The sequence below is a fragment of the Muntiacus reevesi genome, chromosome 3, assembly GCF_963930625.1.
Source record: "Muntiacus reevesi chromosome 3, mMunRee1.1, whole genome shotgun sequence".
NCBI classification, from domain to species: Eukaryota; Metazoa; Chordata; class Mammalia; order Artiodactyla; family Cervidae; genus Muntiacus; species Muntiacus reevesi.
The window spans coordinates 239,185,372-239,206,609 of NC_089251.1; the positions used below are offsets into that span (position 1 = coordinate 239,185,372).

The following is a 21,238-nucleotide window of genomic DNA, read 5'->3' on the forward strand; positions in this document are numbered from 1 at the left end:
AACACTCTAGGAAAAAGGAATCAAGCTCCCGGTTCTCTAACTTCCACTAAACTACGGGCCCTGCATCTTTTCAAAAGTCACTGGAAAACTCAAGAACAATGTAGAGTTCTCACTGCCCCATAAGCTGGAGTTTGTGTCATGAGAGTGAAAAGAAGCCTGCAGTGTGCACAAACCAGACTGGATTTGCCTAAGGCAAAATGGCCTAAAGAAACAGTGTCAGCTTATTCTAGCTTGACTGTAAGTGTATTTTAGGGAATTATAGCTAGAAAAGGAAAAAAAAAAAAAAGACCAAAATCAACCTGTCAGCTTTGTTATGTAAGACTTAATTATAATTATATCTGAACAATTACTACTGATAAAAACACCAGGAAGGTGTGACTAAGAGAAAGGGTTTATGTCTTAGAGAAAAGGCATTTTGAAGCCAAGATTCTGTGGAGATTGGAGACTAAGGGCCATTTGTCTTTCAAACTGTGCAGCTTTAGTGATATATGGCAATGTTTTGAAACAATTTTTATCAAGACTTTCAAGGTCACTTCATTATTATACTGTAATGGCACACACAGGTATTATATTATTGATAGCACTGGGATTATGGTATTAATCACTCTTTTTTGAAGTCATCTTTCTTTGTTTCTTGAGAAATCTCCCCTTATAATCATAGTCACCCGTAACCTAAATTTGGAACAATGCACCATTCACCCAAGAGTACCTCAAAGGCATTCGAAAAGTAAGCCAAGAAGAACTAGAGGCTAAGAGACAGCTATTAGTGGGTTATATGTGGCCAAAATGGGGTAGACAGCAAGATGGAATGAAAAGAAAATGGGACTGAGAGTCAGGAGCCGTGTTTTCCACTTTGTCACCAGCCAGCTTGGGCAAGTTACTCTGCCTCTTTGTGTTCTAAGCAGGGGGTAAAACTAGTTATTCCACTTACCTTCCTAGGGTTGTCTGAAGGTCAAATGCAATAATAGACCTGCAAAAGCCATGGAATGCATGAATCACGGCATTTAGCTGGCTGCCAGACTACCCTAACTAGCACACTGCATAGATGAGTGAATGTAAGAGTCATGGACACACAAGAGATGACCACTCAGATGGATGAACAGAAGAAAAGAAGTGAATTCAGTGCCCTGGGGTGAGAATGGAGGTGGGAGGAAATGGGCTGGTTTTGTGGGAAAGGTGGTATTTTGCATTTTTAAAGCAAGAGTAGAACAACTTAGTAGAAATGTCCTTGGTTGTTGGATGAACAGAAGAAAAGAAGGAGAGGAGATAGGATTTGAAAGCAAAGTGGAAGCACGCAGAGGGAAAAAAAAAACATGAATGGAGTGAATGATGATATGGTTGGACTCTTTTCTCTACAGGGAGTCCTCAGAACTATTAAGTAATTCAGAGAGGTCCATGAGAATCAGAACCAAGAAGACTGTTAGCCCTGATGAGTTGAGAGGATACTGTTGTCTTTGAAAGTGAAACTGCAGTGGACTAGTAGAGAGGGAAGCCAGAATTCATGTGCTTTGAAGTGAAACTATCAAAGGAAGGAGAATGGACTACAGAAAAAGCTTAGCAGTTTAAAAATGAGAAAATTAGGAAAGGGAGGCTGGTAGAGGAGAGAATGCATTCTACTTTGAAGTAGAGCCTTGGGTATAATAAATGAGAAGTGATAGCACCACTCCATATGAACACCAAAATATGTTAAGATAGAATTTCTCTTTTTACCTTGGGTGTAGCCAGTAAATGTCAAGTATCCACACGTAGCAAAGAGAATACTGATAAATACAGAAATCAAGGTGGACACATGGATGATGTGAGACCACTTAGCTACTGTAGGTTCTTCCAAAGAACCATAAACTAAGAAGCAGTTATGGTGGCAAATAAATGCTGCAATACAAGGGGGGAAAAAGCATTATTAAAGCAAATCACATAGTTCTTTTCCCTTGGAAAATTCAGAGACATATGCTACTTTGAAATACTAATGAATTGAAGTTCAAATATACTAATTTACTAGAAATGCCAGAAATAATCTTTCTAACAGCTGTAGGAATGAGAAATTTCATTTGTATTAGGCTCATGTGATCTTTTCATGTCACTCTTGATATAAACCAGGCCTATCCAACTTTCTCTCCCATTTCCTAGTGGCCTTTCCAATCTTAAAGGAAATCTAAACAACACCATATTTTCAGCCCAGGGCTTCCTTTCCCATCTGGGATATAACAGAGTCACTCTAGACGCCTGGCCAATTCACAATACTTTGTATTCAAGGAGGAAGTCTGTTAACACTTGCTAGATTTTCAAGTTAAGAAACAAGAAGACTTTAATGAGTTTTCTGCATGAGAAAAAGATTTGTTAAAATTGAAGCAAATTTTAGTGATGAGTGAGAATGGTTTGCGCCTAATTTTATGCTGGCACAAACTGAATCATACGCTGCTAATAGGAAGTCTAAAACTTAAGACATCTGCTTTCCAGACACAAATATGAGGCAAAGCACTTTTTCATGGTACAGAAGACCCCACATTGAGAAAGGACCTTGGAAACCATGTACTCACCAAACGACATCACACCAACAGCCTGAATGGCATTGGGCTTTGCAAATATCCAAGCATCTTCTGTTTTTGGTCTAGAAGAGAATCGGTTAATTTGAAGAATGATTAAACAAACACAGGCATAAGCATACAAGAAAACAAGAAATGATGTCACGCTATAAGCTGAACATCTTCAAGTCAGAAATTTATAAGGAGTCCTCATTCATCTTTTTGAATTGTAAATACATTCCCCAGGAATATTGATGTAATCTGTTAACCTTGCTCCTTGAACATGTACGCTAAATATACTTAGAAAGAATCTAGTTTCACATATTTAAAATAGATTACTTAATACTGTCACTGTGTTTGTCAATTTAATAAGAAACATTTGTTATGCACATTTGAGATACTCAATGAAGAAGATAACATTAATAAAGCAAAATTCTTCCTCAATTAATCAATGCTGCCCTTCATTTCCTTCTAACTCATTCTTCCAGGCTCATCCTACCCAAAGAAAATTCACAGCTGGCACTACACTTTATTGAGAAAGGTGGACTGAACTACTATTAATTGAAAAGGTCCTTAACGATGTTCCAGGAACCATCCTATGCTATCTCAATCTTCACAGCAACACTGAAGTATTCTTTTTTTTTTTTTTTTTTGCTACTTCTATGTCCAGTTTTATTTATTTATTTTTTTCATTTATTTTTATTAGTTGGAGGCTAATTACTTCACAATATTGCAGTGGGTTTTGTCATACATTGACATGAATCAGCCATGGAGTTACATGTATTCCCCATCCCAATCCCCCCTCCCACCGCCCTCTCCACCCGATTCCTCTGGGTCTTCCCAGTGCACCAGGACCAAACACTTGTCTCATGCATCCAACCTGGGCTGGTGATCTGTTTCACTATAGATAATATACATGCTGTTCTCTCGAAACATCCCACCCTCACCTTCTCCCACAGAGTTCAAAAGTCTGTTCTGTACTTCCGTGTCTCTTTTTCTGTTTTGCATATAGAGTTATTGTTACCATCTTTCTAAATTCCATATATATGTGTTAGTACACTGTAATGTTCTTTATCTTTCTGGCTTACTTCACTCTGTATAATGGGCTCCAGTTTCATCCACCTCATTAGAACTGATTCAAATGAATTCTTTTTAACGGCTGAGTAATATTCCATGGTGTATATGTACCACAGCTTCCTTATTCATTCGTCTGCTGATGGGCATCTAGGTTGCTTCCATGTCCTGGCTATTATAAACAGTGCTGCGATGAACATTGGGGTGCACGTGTCTCTTTCAGATCTGGATTCCTCAGTGTGTATGCCCAGAAGTGGGATCGCTGGGTCATATGGCAGTTCTAGTTCCAGTTTTTTAAAAAATCTCCACACTGTTTTCCATAGTGGCTGTACTAGTTTGCATTCCCACCAATAGTGTAAGAGGGTTCCCTTTTCTCCACACCCTCTCCAGCATTTATTGCTTGTAGACTTTTGGATAGCAGCCATCCCGACTGGCGTGTAATGGTACCTCATTGTGGTTTTGATTTGCATTTCTCTGATAATGAGTGATGTTGAGCATCTTTTCATGTGTTTGTTAGCCATCTGTATGTCTTCTTTGGAGAAATGTCTGTTTAGTTCTTTGGCCCATTTTTTGATTGGGTCATTTATTTTTCTGGACTTGAGCTGCAGGAGTTGCTTGTATATTTTTGAGATTAATCCTTTGTCTGTTGCTTCATTTGCTATTATCTTCTCCCAATCTGAGGGCTGTCTTTTCACCTTACTTGAAGTATTCTTATCACCATTGAAAGCATTAGGAAAGTCAAGCTCTGGATGATGACACATCTGGTCAAGCTTCCACAGTCAGTAAAGAAGCTGAGCTTTCCCTCTTTGGTCTGTCCATCTCTTCTTTACTGAGCTGTCAGTCACTTCCAATTCCCGCCTGTGTATACACTTCTCAAAGAGGTTTTAGAAATATATGCACTTGCAACTGCCTGAATAACCCTCTTTCCTGGTGTCATTAAACTATCTGCCACCCTGGCTATAGTCACAGATTGGTCTCCTTGATGAACAGTGAAGAACATAGGCTCCAGTCTGTATTGATCTTCTGGCCCTATGTACTTATTAGTGATCTTAGACAAATACTTTCTGTGCTTCAGTTTTGTTTTTTTTTTAATTTAGTTACAACTGTATTAATTTGCCTGTGTCAGCTCTTAGTTGCAGCACGCGGGATCTTTCGTTTGCGGTGCACCGGCTCTTTGCTGGGGTACCTGAGCTCAATAGTTGTGGAGCTTGGGCTCAGCCACTCTGCAGCATGTGGGAGCTTAGCTCCTCGACCAGGGATCGAAACCACGTCCTCTGCATTGCAAGGTGGATTCTTAACCACTGGACCACCAGGGAAGTCCCCGTGCTTCAATTTTGATATCTATAAAATGCGGACAATAATAATAATGCCTAATTCACTGAGTTATTATATAAATTAAATGAGAAAAATATGCAAAATCTGGGAGAGAACTTAGCATATGGTAAGTATTCCATAAATGGTTAATAGTACTATCAGCTTATGTCTGAACATTATTATTATACAGTGTCATTTAATAGAAGATAGCAAAGGTCCAAAAGTATGGCCAGCTTCCCTGAAAAGGAAAGCCTTGAGTGAGACCCCCAAAATGCATAAAGACGGAAGAGAAGGACAAGAAAGAAGGGTCCTAGAAAGTAGAAAGGCACCAGGTGTAAAACCATCAATTTCGTAAGTCTGTGATTCATTCTCAACGCAGACAAAAAAAATGTCTCATTTGTTTGGTCAGAGTTAGCGCGATTTATGCATTATGTCACTGCTTTGCATATTTGGAATGAGCACTTACAAACTCAAAAGAACTAGGTAGCATACAAGTGAGGCCTCCTGCTGTTACAAGGCTTGCTGAGTCTCAGAGATTTTTGAGTGGGAGCTGCTGCCACCTGCTGCCTCCACTGATCTGACTGCAGTGAACATTACCCATAGCAGCATACCTGTCAAATTCCCATGCTAATGTGGAAAAATATAAACTTGGCCCATAGTCCTTAAAAAGGTTTTTTTTCGAAAAGGCAGCATTAATAACTGTAGAAGCTTGAAGATTTTTAGCTTTCTAATATTTTAAATGATCTACTTCTCCTGTTAGGGTTTTTGCATGTTAGTGATATTAATTTTTCCTTTCAGTACAGATTGTGGTGGTACCCTATTTTTTGGCTCTTATATGAGTAATAAAAAAGTACGAGTTTTATTTTTCTTCATTCATTTAAGTTTAAAATGCTTTTCCTAGTCCATATGGTTCCTTGAAATTCCTAGATAAGATGGAGAAATAGTAACTACAATAATTTTGGATTCTCTGTGTTCATCTTAACGATGCTGATTTCATAAGAGGAAAAAATACCAAAAACATGTTACATATAGGGAAAAATATGTCCAAATCTAGAAAGAGAAGGAGACACTGAATATGGTTTTCCAATCTTTTATAAATTAGCCTGGGATTGAGTTCCAGAAAAATGTGTGTGTTAGTTGCTCAGTCATGTCTGACTCTTTGTGACCCCAAGGACTGTAGCCCACCAGGCTTCTCTGTCCATAGGATTCTCCAGGCAAGAACACTGGAGTGGAATGCCATCCCCTTCTCCAGAGGATCTTCCCGACAGAGATATTGAACCCTGGTCTCCTGCACTGCAGGCAGATTCTTTACCGTTTGAGTCATGGGAAGGCCAGAAAAATAGTTCCACACACAAAAAAAGAGAAAGTTTCTTGATATATTTTGTGATATCTTGATACCCAGTGTGGATAAGAATGTAAAACATAGATGGCTCTGATTTTAGATGCTGAAAAGGGAAGATGAAATATTATCAAATGCAATCAAGCAATGTATAAGAGAAAGAACCATGTCTAAGAGGAGTTTTTCCAATAAGTGCAAGAGTAGTTCAGTAATAGAAAAATCTATTAGTATAATTCATCACATTAACAGATTAATGGAGAATATAAAGCTTATGACTGACCATTTCAAAACATGTAGAAAAGCCCACAATCTAGTATTTATTCTGACAAGAATATTAAGCAAGTTATTATTAAAGAAGAACTTTCTTGACCTAATAGAGAATGTATACCAAAACCTATAGCAAATAACATATTTAAAAGTGAAAATTTAGAAATATTACAATTAAAGACAGGCACTAGATGATGTTCGTATCACTGCTTTCAGAATATACTACTGGATTTCCTAGCTCATGCAATAAAATAACACATAGTGATAAGATATGTAATCACTGGGAAGTGATAAATTTGGACACAATATAATTATGTACACAGAAAATTCAGGGGAATCTACTGATAAGCAATTGGAATTAATAAAAACATTCAGCAATTTCGCTGGACACAAGCTCGATACACAAAAATCAATAGGATTGATGTATACAAATAAAAACATTTTTTAAATGGCAATGATAAAAAACTAAAAAATATGCATAATGTTAATAGTATGATATAATTTTATTGAAAGACAAACAAATGGAGAGATATACCATATCTATGAATGGGAAGACTCAACTGACATCATGTAATGTCAATTCCCTCCAAACTAATATTTAATTTCAAAGAATAAAACATAATATTTTTTGATGGAACAGAGCTTGTTTTAAATCTATAAAAGCAAAAACTATAAAGATAAAAATTGATAAACCTGGTTAAATTAATAGAAGGTAAACATAAAATGTATAGGGGCTTCCCAGGTGCCGCTAGTGGTAAAGAAATCTGTCTGCCAATACAGGAGATGCAAGAGATGTGGGTTTGAGCCCTGGATCAGGAAGATCCCCTGGAGAAGGAAACGGCAATCTGCTCCAGTATTCTTGTCTGAAAAATCCCATGGACAGACAGGCTACAGTTCATGAGCCCCGCAGAGAGTTGGATACAACTGTAGGACTGAGCACACATCCAGAACATGCATAAAATGTATAGTAAAATAACCCATATTCAAAGTTAAAAAGTAAAGAAAAGCTAAAAACTGAGAGATGAAATTTGTCTTGCATATAGCCAACAAAGGGTTATTATCCAGTGTACATTAAATGCTCTTGCATAACATAAGTAAAAATGTTCCAATGAACAATAGACAACTGTTAATTGATAGAAAAAGAATTGAGAATGGCAACAAATATGCTATATGTTGCTCACCCTCCTTAATTATTAGAGAAATTCAAATGAAATACACTTCAAAAAAATCATTTTACACCTAGTTCAATAATAGCAATGTTAAGAAATTGCTAGAAAAGAACAAGATACAATTATCACGGAAGGAACCAAAAACTGTAAACACTATGGAGACGAACTTGGCAATATCCAGTAGAGTTGAAGGCAATCAGAGCTTATAAGTAGACAATTTAAATTCCTAAAGCATCAGATGTGTGCTATAGAGCAATTAAAAAGAGTCACCCAGCGCTAATTTTATCAAAATGGAAATATTGTGTTGGCCAAAAAGTTCATTCGGAGATTTCCGTAATATCTAATGGAAAAACCCGAACAAATGTTTTGTCCAGCCCAATATACTGAATACAATATTGAGGAGAAAATAGTGATTATTTTAGAGAACGTACATTTTTCTTTTACCATCATGATTATTTACGTATATTTTACAAACATTCTAATCAAAAAGTAAATACAATTGCCAATACAGAAATGCATAGCATAAGTACAAAGGCATGAACAGGAATGATTCAAACCAACTTAAGAATAATAGTTATGTCTGGGAAAAGAGATATTAATCCAACTTAAGGATAATGGTTAACCTCTGGGGAAAGAGAAATAAACTGACTTTTAAATATGATAGTTCATTGCTGATAAAGACTGTAACCAAATATAGAAAACTGTTTCAAAAAGATCTAGCTCAATGTGCTGCTTTCTGAACTTTATATAATTATACAATATTTTCTAATGAAAGCTTTTTGAATTTGAACCTAGTTTTTAACCTTAAATTTCCACATTCTATGACTGAAATTATGTTCCTCCTGCTGGAAAGTCATTCGATTCATTCAATTTTCAACAAATATTAATTTGCTGAACACTACTAGTGTGGCAATCACTGTTATGACCACTGGAAATGCTGCAGGGAAAAAGACAAAACAAAGAGGTCAAATATCTTTTATTCTGTATGGTAATCTAGAATAGCATCATACAATGGGTGTTGGGGAGGAAAAAAATTTCCTCCACTCTTCTAGGTTCTTCTGGCTGCTCTAAGAATTAAATTGACAGGAGATAGACTAACAGGAGAAAATGAAGCAAAAGATTAATGACAGCTGTACAAAGGAGGGACCCAGGGGAAACTGCCCAGATGGCCAAAAACCTTACCTTAAATATCATCTTCAGTTAAAAATAAAAGAGGATGCTGGGGGCAATGGTTTGGGACTTCAAAAGTGAGGAAGGCAATTCACATGGAGATGGAAAAGTAAATATTTGGTAAACAAATGTTTGCTGGGCCTTGAGGAGACACAGCACACACAGTGGACTCTGATCTCTAGCCCCTGCCCAGTTTCTCCTCCACACCTAGTACATACTCTTTGCTGGTATCTCTGGGGATAGCTCTATTTCAGGAATGTCCCTCTGTCTAAATTCTCTTAAGCAGTGAGGAAGAAGGTCAAAGGTACTTCCTGAGTCTTCCAGGTCTTGACTGTTTTCAGTTTGAAATAATCCGCTGACCAAAGAAACATATTTTGGGGTGGCAAATTTCGCTCCCTTACAATTGCTTTCTACACTGATGGAAATGTTCTACATCTGTGCTGTCCAACATGATGACCACTAGACGCATGTGGCTGCTGAGCTTTTAAAATTATGGCTAGGGCAAACTAATTTTTAATTTAATTTTATTTTATCTAAATAGTCACACGTGAAGGAAGATAAATTAGGAGTTTGGGATTAACATATACACTTTTATACATAAAAGAGTAAACAATAAGGACCCACTGTATAGCACAGGGAAATCTAGTCAGTATCTTATAATAACCTACCATGGAAAAGAGTCTTAAAGAGAATACACACACACACGCACACACACACACACATATATATACATACACACACAGACATTTTTTTTTTCCAGTGGGTTTTGTCATACATTGATATGAATCAGCCATAGAGTTACACGTATTCCCCATCCCGATCCCCCCTCCCACCTCCCTCTCCACCCGATTCCTCTGGGTCCTCCCAGTGCACCAGGCCCGAGCGCTTGACTCATGCATCCCACCTGGGCTGGTGATCTGTTTCACCATAGATAATATACATGCTGTTCTTTACAAACATCCCACCCTCACCTTCTCCCACAGAGTTCAAAAGTCTGTTCTGTACTTCTGACACACAGACATTTATATGTAAAACTGAATCACTTGTCCGTATACCTGCACCTAACACAACACTGTAAATTAATTCTATTTCAATAAAAAAATTCTTAAATAAAAAAATAGTCACATGTGGCTGTTTGCTACTGTGTTGGACAACAGAGATCTAAATGGAGTTCTATAGATATTTTCTGTTGCAGAAAACATAATTACCTTCTAATGGTCTAAAAGAGTTAAAGAAATTACTTCAAGAGGGGTCATTTTTCTTGTATTGTAGCTTACGTCATAAATTTCAGCCACTTGAACTTTCTGAGAGGCAGGTAGAAGAATGGAGGAGATGAATGTAACAATAAACAAGAATATTTTGTTAACTTATAAAGAACCATGGCTACCAAAAACTTTGAAAAAAGAACAAAAAAGCAAAAAAAATACTGAGAAACAAATCAAAATTGTCATTATGAATAGGGATAGAGGGAAAACACAGTACATAGTAGTCATATTGAAATATTATTAAGTGTGAATCAAGTGAAGACAATCTGTTTTTACAAAGTGATTACGTTATAGGATGAGCACTTCCCTTTTTTAATTTTAAAGAATAATTCACAATAAGTTACCTGTAAAGTAGAAATGGTTTTCAAATGATTTTTCAAAATGAAATTAACATTAGTTAACATACAACTCTTCGGGAGTATTTCTTTTGCACAAAGAGGCTAATTTTCTTCTGAAGAATCCTCCAAATAGAACTGCTCTCTGATTTCTTTTTGGTTTAGATTCTTCTGTTGGTGCCATAAAGATTCATTTCCTTGAGAGCTGAAACCAACCACATTTACCGGTGTATTTCTAGAGTCTGCAATGGAAGCCAACAGCTTTGAAATTAGCCCACTGACGTCAACAGCATCTTTTCAGCAAGTGTCAGTGTTACCTAATGATGAATAAACCAGCTTTTAATCCCCATTTGGCTCCTGCCTGCTTCTTTCATTCCTGCTGGCTATAGATAAAATTGTGGTTAATACTATTAATAAGGGAAAACTAGAACAATAGTGAACTTAATTCCCATTGTGAAAGAAGTTTCTCTAGACTAAGAAAAAACATAATTACAGCAAGTTGAAATGGAAAAAAAAATGAGCTTTGGGGTCAGACAGACTTGGATTTAAATTTTACCTTTATGATATACTAGCAGGCTGACTCTCAGCAGATTACTTAATGACACTGGTTTCAGTTTTCTCTGCTGTAGAACAGAGACAGTATTAATTCTATTTTATATATCTGACTTTTCTAGTGGTCCAGTGGTTAAGAATCCATCTTCCAATGCAGGGGACTTGGGTTTAATCCCTGGTTGGGGACCTAAGATTCCACATGCCGCAGGGTAACTAAGCCCGTGCCCCACAACTAAGATCTCATGCAGCCCACTAAATAAGTATTTTTTAAAAGGGCTATGAGAAAATGAATAAAAGTGCAGTATCTAGTGGACAACCAGCGTTAGATGGGGCTCCTTCCGCTCTTTTCCCCTTTCTTCATGTTGCCACTAAAGTAATAAGACATGTCTTAGTCTGGGTGGAAGGACCTGCAAGTGCATGAAATGCAATGTCTACCATGGTATTCACACTCTTGTTGAAAATGAAGGGACTATGAGAAAGGCGAGTGATTCTTATTTTAAATAAGTGAATGATTAGTCTTGATAACAGATGATATATCTCTAACTTGTTTTGATAATGATGAAAAAGATGAAAGGCTCATTTATGCTTTGGATAGTCACAGTAAATATTCAGTGTTCTCTCCCACCCACCATACCCCCAAAATGTTCTGCACAACCGGGCCTGCAGAACTTCCAGCTGCAGAAGGCCACTCGAGTTCAGGGTCCTCGGAGTTGTTCACCTCATTCCAGGGTTTATACCTGAGCTCCAGAGTCAGTTTCCCAAGCTAAGCTGGGGAGCTGCTCTGTAGTGACATAAATTTTGCTACAGTGGTGTGACCACCACCAGTGGAAGATAATTAAACATTTGAATAAAAGAGGGCACTCATTGAACCTTAAGATATTTGACATTGAAAATGGATAGAGAGGCAAATTGCCTGATTATTTAATCATCACTCGGATAGCATCTTGGACTTATCACTTGAGAGGGAAAAAAGTATAACATTAACTTTAAAAATTTTAAGATTCTATCTATATATGCACACATAAATTAAGGGTTACTCTTATTTTTTTGTTATACAATTTTCTGATTATAGAAAGCATTTTATTCTGTCCATGTTGCAAAAGCAAAATGTTTTTCTTTTGTATTTCACCATGGGGAAACACTATGAGAGAATATTTATGCATTTCATCATTAGCATCATTAAATATATAAATAAGTACAGGGACACTTAAGTTCATTTCTTGAGCTCTTAGCCCTACCTTTCCATAGAGAGAGAGAAGCTATCTTATCTTGTTATGTTAGGAAACTGAAAGTTTCACTTTCAGGAATTATTTGGAGGACCTATGTTTTATTTCAATAAGGTTATATGGCCTTGCACATACTATAAAATCTTCAGGGGTGTGTGTGTGTGTGTGTTGAACAGTCTTTGGAAGCAATGGAAAATTAATCTTTACCAAATTGAAGATGCAGTAATTTCACTGAATGCACAAATAACAGGCAGAGGTAATTGATTCCCAGTTTTGCTGGGTGGGGAGGGGGTGGTGCTAAAGAAATATTTAGCAAAGTAATACAAAATCTTATTTTAGCCCTTATTTTACACAGAAATCTCTTCCCAAAACTTTCAATTAAGTACTAATAGTACTTCTTTTATCCCCGCCCCCCCCCCCCCAGTCTCTCTGTCTGCTGTTTTTCATGTTGCAGTGCAAGTCTCACAAACAATGGAATAACTTTCCTAAAGAGGAAAATGCATTTTAAATAAAATGCTTGGATTTATACTTAAATCTGCAGGCAAATTAATAATCAAGTGTTAAACCTGGACATCCAATTAAACTCAGTGGATGGGACACATGAACTTAATTTCTTGTCTCAGACCTCACTAGAATGATACTAAAGGAATTTAAATGGAAGACAAGTCTCCAGGGGAGGGGATGGCAGAAGAAGAGACATCAATGAGAGAAGATATTTTGAAAAAAGGGAAGTGGGTGCTTAGAAAGTCACTCATAACTGCTGAGAATGGAAAAAGGCACAACACAGAGGGAGCTAATGACGTGAGAGAGCTGAATATCTCTGCTAAAGCCCTGTGTGTGCAGGACCCAGACACACCAGGACGCTACTCAGGATGCTCTAGCAAAAGAACAACACAAAGAAAAAAGAAGGATTTGAGAAACTGAATGTAGGGTGTCTAACACAAAATAGAGGTGAAAGGAAGTCCCAGAAAGACAGTGGGACAACAAACTGAGAAATTACTCTCTCCAGAAAAGAAAGAAGACAAAGGTTCTGAAAGGAGGTCTCTAGTGAAAAATAACAAGATTGGCGGATGATCTTATATGTTTGAGCATCTGGAAAAGGAATAACAATATTAAGCCAAATCAAAAGCTAAACGAGGAGAAAATATTTTTAAAAGACATCTTACAAAGGACTCATTATCTCCAAAATATACAAAGAGCACATAAAACTCAACAATAAAAACACAAACAACCCAATTTAAAAATGCCCAAAGATCCCCTGATCCCCTAACAGACACCTCATTGAAGAAGGTATCTTGAGAGCAAACAGGCATATGCAAAGATGCTCCAAACCATATATCACCAGGGAAATGCTGATTAAAACAACACTGAGATACCACTGTACCCCTTACAAGAGAAAAAAGTATATTTATTAGTCTGGCCAGAATCTAGAACACTGACAACTCCAAATGTTGGTGAGAATGTGGAGCAATAGGAGCTCTCATTCATTTTCAGCGGAAATGCAAACTGGTACAGCTACTTTGGGAGACAGTTTGATGGTTTCTAACAAAACTAAACACATTCTTATCAGAGGATCCAGCAATCACATTGCTTAGTATTCACCCAAAGAATTCGAAGACATATTCCACACACAAACCTGCCACACCAATACAATACAGCTTTATTCCTAATTGCCAAACATGGAAACAACCAAGATAATCCTTCTGGAGGTTGATGGATAAACTCTGGTATATCCAGATGATAGAATATTACTCAGTACGAGAAAGAGATGAGCTATCAAGCTACGAATAAATATGAACAAACCTTACATACATATTACTTGAACAAGAAGCCATGTTGAAAAGGCTATTTAGTCTACGACTTCAACTGTAGTTGAAAAGGCAACTGGAAAAGGCAAAATTGTAGAGACAGTAAAAAGATCAGCAGTTTCCAGTGGTTAGGGGTGGAGGAAAGGGGCAAATAGAGGAAACACACAGGAATTTTGGGGAAGTGAAATACACTGCATGTTTATATAATGATGAATACATATCATTATACATTAGTCCAAACCTATAAAATGTGCAATACCAAGAGTGAACTCTAATGTAAACTATGGATTTTGGGTAATTATGATGTGCTAACCTAGATTCATCAATTGTAACCCATGTACCATCCTAGTAGAGGATGCTGATAATGGGCGAGGTTATGCATGTGTGAGACTAGAAGGTTTGTGAGAAATCTCTGTACCTTCCTCTTAAATTTGTTGTAACCTAAAAACTGCTTAAAAAAAAAAAAAAATTTTTAAAGCTAAACTGAATACCCAATGAAACATGATTCAAAACAGAACCAAAAACAAGTCTTGGTTCTAGAAAAAAAATTACAAGAAAAGAAATCAGTTCAGTTCAGTCGCTCAGTCATGTCTAACTCTTCGAGACCCATGAACCGCAGCACACCAGGCCTCCCTGTCCATCACCAACTCCCGGAATCCACCCAAACCCATGTCCATTGAGTCGGTGATGCCATCCAACCATCTCTTCCTCTGTTGTCCCCTTCTCCTCCCACCCTCAATCTTTCCCAGCATCAGGGTCTTTTCCAATGAGTCAGTTCTTCGCATCAGGTGGCCAAAGTATCGGAGTTTCAGCTTCAACATCAGTCCTTCCAATGAACACCCAGGACTGATCTCCTTTAGGATGGACTGGTTGGATCTCCTTGCAGGCCAAGGGACTCTCAAGAGTCGTCTCCAACACCACAGTTCAAAAGCATCAATTCTTTGGTGCTCAGCTTTCTTCACAGTGCAACTCTCACATCCATACACGACCACTGGAAAAACCATAGCCTTGACTAGACAGGCCTTTGTTGACAAACTAATGTCTCTGCTCTTTAATATGCTGTCTAGGTTGGTAATAACATTCCTTCCAAGGAGTAAGAGTCTTTTAATTTCATGGCTGCAGTCACCATCTGCGGTGATTTTGGAGCCCAGAAAAATAAAGTCAGCCACTGTTTCCACTGTCTCCCCATCTATTTGCCATGAAGTGATGGGACCGGATGCCATGATCTTAGTTTTCTGAATGTTGAGCTTTAAGCCAACTTTTTAACTCTCCTCTTTCACTTTCATCAAGAGGCTCTTCAGTTCTTTTTCACTTTCTGCCATAATGGTGGTGTCATCTGCATATCTGAGGTTATTGATATTTCTCCCAGCAATCTTGATTCCAGCTTCTGCTTCCTCCAGCCCAGGGTTTCTCATGAAGTACTCTGCATATAAGTTAAATAAGCAGGGTGACAATATACAGCCTTGATGTACTCCTTTTCCTATTTGGAACCAGTCTGTTGTTCCATGTCCAGTTCTAACTGTTGCTTCCTGACCTGCATACAGGTTTCTTAAGAGGCAGGTCAGGTGGTCTGGTGTTCCCATCTCCTTCAGAATTTTCCACAGTTTATTGTGATCCACACAGTCAAAGGCTTTGGCATAGTCAGTAAAGCAGAAATAGATGATTTTCTGAAATTTCTTGCTTTTTTAATTTTGAAAATTATGTTGATTCACACATTATGATATGGTAGAAGAAGAAAAATTATTCAAAAGAGCTCAGTCTTCATCTACCATAGGACAACAGTGAGAATCCTTAAACAGCAGTTATAAGCACATTACCTAGACATAAAAATGTAAATGCCAAAAGAGCAGCTGAAATAGGAAAGAATTTGGTTAGGAGGCAGTTCTATTTAATTAAAAGCAATTTATAATATTTGATGTTGTAAAACTATGTGAATATTCTTTTGAGAAAAATAATCCAAATGAAAGCAATATTGGGAAGAGTTCTTTTAAAACAAGTTCTTTTAAAACAAGTTCTTTTAAAACATCTTCTAGAGCTTCAAATACAACATGGCAACATAATGAAGGCCTATTATAAGGTTCAGATTGTTTGAGGAGCAGTGCTTCTAGTGTTTTAGCATATTTTAATATTAACAGAAATAGAGACTCGCTTGTAGCAGTTTGTAAATACTTTTACAAGAATGACTGTTTCTCTTAGTCTGAAAAATCCAGAGAGATGTTATAAAATTTTTAGAAGCCTTTTCTTTCTGTGTGGGGTGGTTTGGGGGTGGGGGGCTAAATTCATTTTACAAAATTATCTCAGTTTGGATTCTTGGATTCAAGCTTTGCACCCTATTTTAAAAAACATATTTGTCCTTATCATTATAGCAGCTGAGGAATAATAAGGTAAAGCAGTAGACAGCAAGTCCTACCAAATACCTCTCTAGTCTTCAAAGATTGGAGAAAGCAAGCTGCAGAGGGACTGCTTCTGATCACCAGACCATCAGACCTCCAATCAGGAGGGTGGGACATCACATGTTGTACCTGCAAAAACCCTTTTCAGCTAAACACAGGCACCTTCCAAATCATACAATCTCAGCAGAGCCTGCGTTTTTAAGAGAGCTTTCCATATTAACCTCTTCAACCGGCCGCATCCGGGAGTGAAGTGCTCTGGCGGGCACACAAACAAAGGCTCCGTGTTTCCTGTCACACCACAAGCTATTAGTGACATGAGCAGTTCTGCCCACTTCCCCAGCTCCGCATCAGCTGACAGCACTTTGTCATTTCCGCGCTCCCTAGCTCACTTTTCTTCTGAGTCAGTCCTGCAGACAACTGCAGTCTGCGTGAACACATGCAGCCGTCCAGGAACATTCTTCCCGGGTATCACTCGGAACATCAAAACTTATTCTTATGTTTTTAAATGCAAGTGCTCAAGGTTTCCATGAAAATAAATGTAATTTCAGATGTGTAAGCTCCAGATTAAGACATCTGACCTTTGAATAATGCAAGGCTTAGGGGCACTGACCCTCAGAGCAGTCAAAAACCTAGGTATAACTTATAGTCAGTTGATCCTCCCTTTCTGAGTTCTGTGTTCTTGGATTCGATCCATTGTGATCCTGTAGTATTATTTCCTACTGAAAGAACTTTGTATATGAATGGACCCAAGCAATTCAAACCTGTGTTGTTCAAGGGAAAACTGGTTTACCTCTGGAGTTCTACATGAGTCATACCTCTCTTCACCTTATTGTTACGTGCGGTCTCTATACAATCTTGTCTCTATACAATCTCCCTAAACTCCAGACTTGCATTTCCAAAACTTCTTCTTCCTTCCTCTCCACCCCAACGGTTACTCAAAATTGATATTAAAAAACAAACAAACAAAAAACTTCTGTGTTTTTCCAGACTTGTTTCTTTTTTTTTATCCTGGCTAACAACTTAAAAGAAGCTGGGGTTTTTCTTCCATGTTCCCATCGGCACCCTGTTCTTAATTCTGTCAGTCTATTGAGGTTATCTTTTGCATGTTTATCCACCCCACTGCACCACCAATAAGTTACAAGAGACTTGCAGAAAGGGACTGGGCAATACTGATCTTCACATCCCCAGCACCAGAAAAAGTGACTGACCCAGTAAGCATTTAGTAAATGGTGACTGAATGAACAACTCTTCCATTTCCTTCCTTTGGTATTGAGTTCTGGACCATCTGCCATTTCGGTTATCCAAATTGAAAACCTTGGCAATACCCTCCTCTTTTTCCTCCTCTTTTCTATAAGCCTTGTCTCATACTGATCCAGATGCCTTTGGCCTGAATGCCTTTGCTATAGATAGCCTCCTCTCAGGTCTTTATACCCGCATCTTTCCTCACTTCTGCTGCAAGAGAAGTTCAGCATGGAGACTTGCTCTGGTTACTGCCCTGCTGAAGAACTTTAACTGCCCCATCATTAAAGAACAAATCCTACCTTCTCAGCACTACACGTAAAGCTTTCCTTCCATGTTGGTTTCTATGATCATTTCTTTGTATACTCTAGCCAGACTTTCAGAATCACCAAATACAGAAGCTGTACAGTGGCTGGGGATGGGAGAACAGAGGTCAGTAGACTGGGAAAGTACCACACTTGGTAGTTTTTCAAAAGAGATGATATGCAGACATGACCATTGTTAAACCTATGATAAAATACATATCTCAGGAAAAACATAAAATAAAGATAGAGTTTTTGAGAAAATTCTCAAGAGGGGCAACTTTATTTTATAGGACTGCTCCCCTAACCAATGACAGTGTCCTTCCAATGTACCTCCCAATATTAGAACTTTAGGTCACAAACCTAGAGGAGTGGGAGATGGGAGGAGGTTCCTGAGGGAAGGAACATTTGTGTACCTATGGATGATTTATGTTGCTGCATGGCAGACACCAACACGACACTGTAAAACAGTTATGCTCCGATTAAAAATAAATAAATCTTAAAAAACTTTAGCTGACTATATACATCACACCTCTGGGCCACACTCACTTCTGCCAGCATTAGCTTCCTACCCCTCCCTCCTCTCCTTCTTTGACCCAAATAATTGTTTTAAAGGCAGATGATCACATGCTGCCTTATCTTGACATATTTTCTGCCTGCCCAGCTTGGGCTAAGGGCTCTTCCTGTTTCCATTGCACTGTGTAATAATTATATTAAATATTGTATTGAGATTAAATGTCTGTTCTCTCCATCCACAAACTATAAATATCTGGGGTCAGAGACAGTGCTTTCTCGTCTTTGTAGCCTCAATACCTAGAAGAGTGACTGGTATCAGTTATGATATTTAATAAATGTTTATTAAGTGAAAGAACAGGCTATTCTTTTTTTTGCTCTTTGGTTGTTGATCTATACCAGAGACCAGTCTGGGTTCTAACTGGAAATAACACACAGGGGACAAACTTCACTAAGGCAGCCATTTATAAAAAACAATTGATAGCGAATATAATGAGTTCTTAATATTGACCAGACTAGGCCGCTCCCCCAGGTCCACTGTGACAGGGACTAGACTCATCTTCTTTGAGAATAGATAGCCTTGCAGCTGTCTTTTTTCCTATTTTCATGCAGACTCAAGTCAAATGATGGTTCTATTTGTTGCTTCATGTTGGCATTTGGTCTGAGAACACTTAACACTAGTACTCCTGAACCTGGAGTCAAATGGTATTTTAACAAATAAGTGAGCACATTTGGCTAGTATGGAAGTAGCCTTAGGAAAATTTTCTTGGCCAGAAAGTGTTTTTGTATGAAATTTTTATTGTCCCAAGATCATTTTTATTATTCCATTACTTCCATCTTCTCCAAGGATCACTTTATAATATGAGTTCCAACTTTGCAAGATCTCCTGGGGAACTCTGGCTCCATCTTTTGGCTTGGTCTATAACATGTTCAAAATCTGCTATGGTAAAAAGATATTTTTCAGACTTCTTAATAACTTAACCCACTCATTTGTCAGCAGATTTTCATACAGTGATGTTCTTAAAAGACAAAAGGTTTTGTTTTTGGACAAATTAACTTATATCTTAATTTTCTCTAAGTTATCTTCCACTTATATCATTTGATTGAAACTCCTACCAGTAACCTCCTACCACTTAAAGTGAACATCTATAGTTTGCACTATGCAAAGGCTACTCTTTCTTAAGAAAATTATTTATTTCTTTATCTGGCTGCCTTGAGTCTTAGTTGTGGCATGTGGGATCTTTCATTGTGGCATGGACTCTCTAGTTATAGTGCATGAGCTTAGTTGCTCTGCAGCATGTGGGATCTTAATTTCCCAGCCAGGGATCAAACCCACAGATTTTTAACCACTGGACCACCAGAGAAGTCCCAAGATTACTCTTCTCCTGGCATCATTGCCTATAATTCCTTTGGGGTACCTTTTCTTCTACCCATAGCCTATGTGCTTTAGTTGAGCTGATCCTAGCCTTAGTTTCAAGGGTAAATACGTAACATAAACATTAGCAATTCAACACAGGGCATGGTCATCATGGGTTCTTATTAGAACCAATTCACACTAATACTTGAAGTGAGGTTTGAGGTTAAAAAAAAAAAGAGAGAGAGAGAGAAAGTTCCTTTTCTTTTTATGGGGTTGGACTTGAATAGATGTAGGCTAAGACTGCATTGCCGTCTTGTCACAAGGAGGGGAAATTCTTCAGAAACTAGAGCCAAAGTCGGAAACAAAGCCAAAAGATGAAAAAAGAAAAACTATGATTCTATTGATTGAACTCCTAAATACAACGAAATCTAACAATAGAAACAGCGTTGAACTTTATAGCTGTATGAAGGGATAAATTCTCTTTTGCTTCAACCAGTTCTATGGTTTTTCATTTGTAATGAAAAAGGCAATAATTTATGCATCATCAAAAAATATCAGTGGTATTTGCCAGAACGAATCATTTCCTTTTCAAATATGTGATACTCTTCTGTCTTTATGATTTTTTTCTGATCCTTCTTTAATCCCTCCTGTAATTCCTCTTTTTATGTAGATTTAATTGTGGAATTTCAGGGTTTGAATGAATAAGGCGTTAACAAAACTAAAGTGTATTGAGATCCTTGGAAAACACATATTTTATATGCATAAATACCTATTAAAAGTGCAGATATATTTGTAGGAAATTATGTTTGGAACACTGCACTATTGATTAAACTGTTGTAAAACAGATGGTTTATGAAGAGAAAATAGATGTAAATTTGGCCTGCATACTATTACTTCCATCCTGAATGTAAAGAATTGAATATTAGTGAGGCACAGAATGAAGGTTTTCACAGTGATAATGCTTCTGATTGTAGTTTGGGAAAAAAAAATAGGAAAACTGTGTTATTGCATTTTGATACTAGCACACTTTCTGGAAAGCAATTAAATAGCTTTGGCACCTCAGTTTTTAGAAAGCAAAAGGTTAGAAAATACAATAAAACTGAACATTATTTCCAAAAAGAACCGAAAGCCGTTGGACTGTGAGATATTTGAAATCATATCAAAAAGCAGAATTTATGGCCCTATGAGTTATGAGAAAGGAAATTGAATTGTGTGTTTTATTTTTAAAACATGACCACTAAAAAGGTGTTTCCATAGTAACAAGGTCAATAGCACTAGCCACTGCAGACCTTCCTCTTTTTCTGATAGCAGGTTTAAAGATCTTTTTCAAATACCACTTTAAAAGTCCTATGAAAAAGTACAGCATTTCTGATCATTCATCTGAACAAAAATG

The 21,238-nt window shown here is 37.5% G+C and overlaps 1 protein-coding gene across 1 annotated transcript in view; it reads right to left on the bottom strand.

The window, feature by feature from the left end:
* Positions 1–21,238, bottom strand: part of SLC38A11 (solute carrier family 38 member 11) — a 56,381-nt gene that overhangs the window by 17,673 nt on the left and 17,470 nt on the right. The window contains exons 9-10 of the mRNA XM_065931672.1: positions 2,538–2,608; positions 1,711–1,872 (exon numbers count right to left, since the gene is read on the bottom strand). Coding sequence (XP_065787744.1) covers positions 1,711–1,872; positions 2,538–2,608 — 233 coding nt within the window. The remainder of the gene's footprint in view (positions 1–1,710; positions 1,873–2,537; positions 2,609–21,238) is intronic.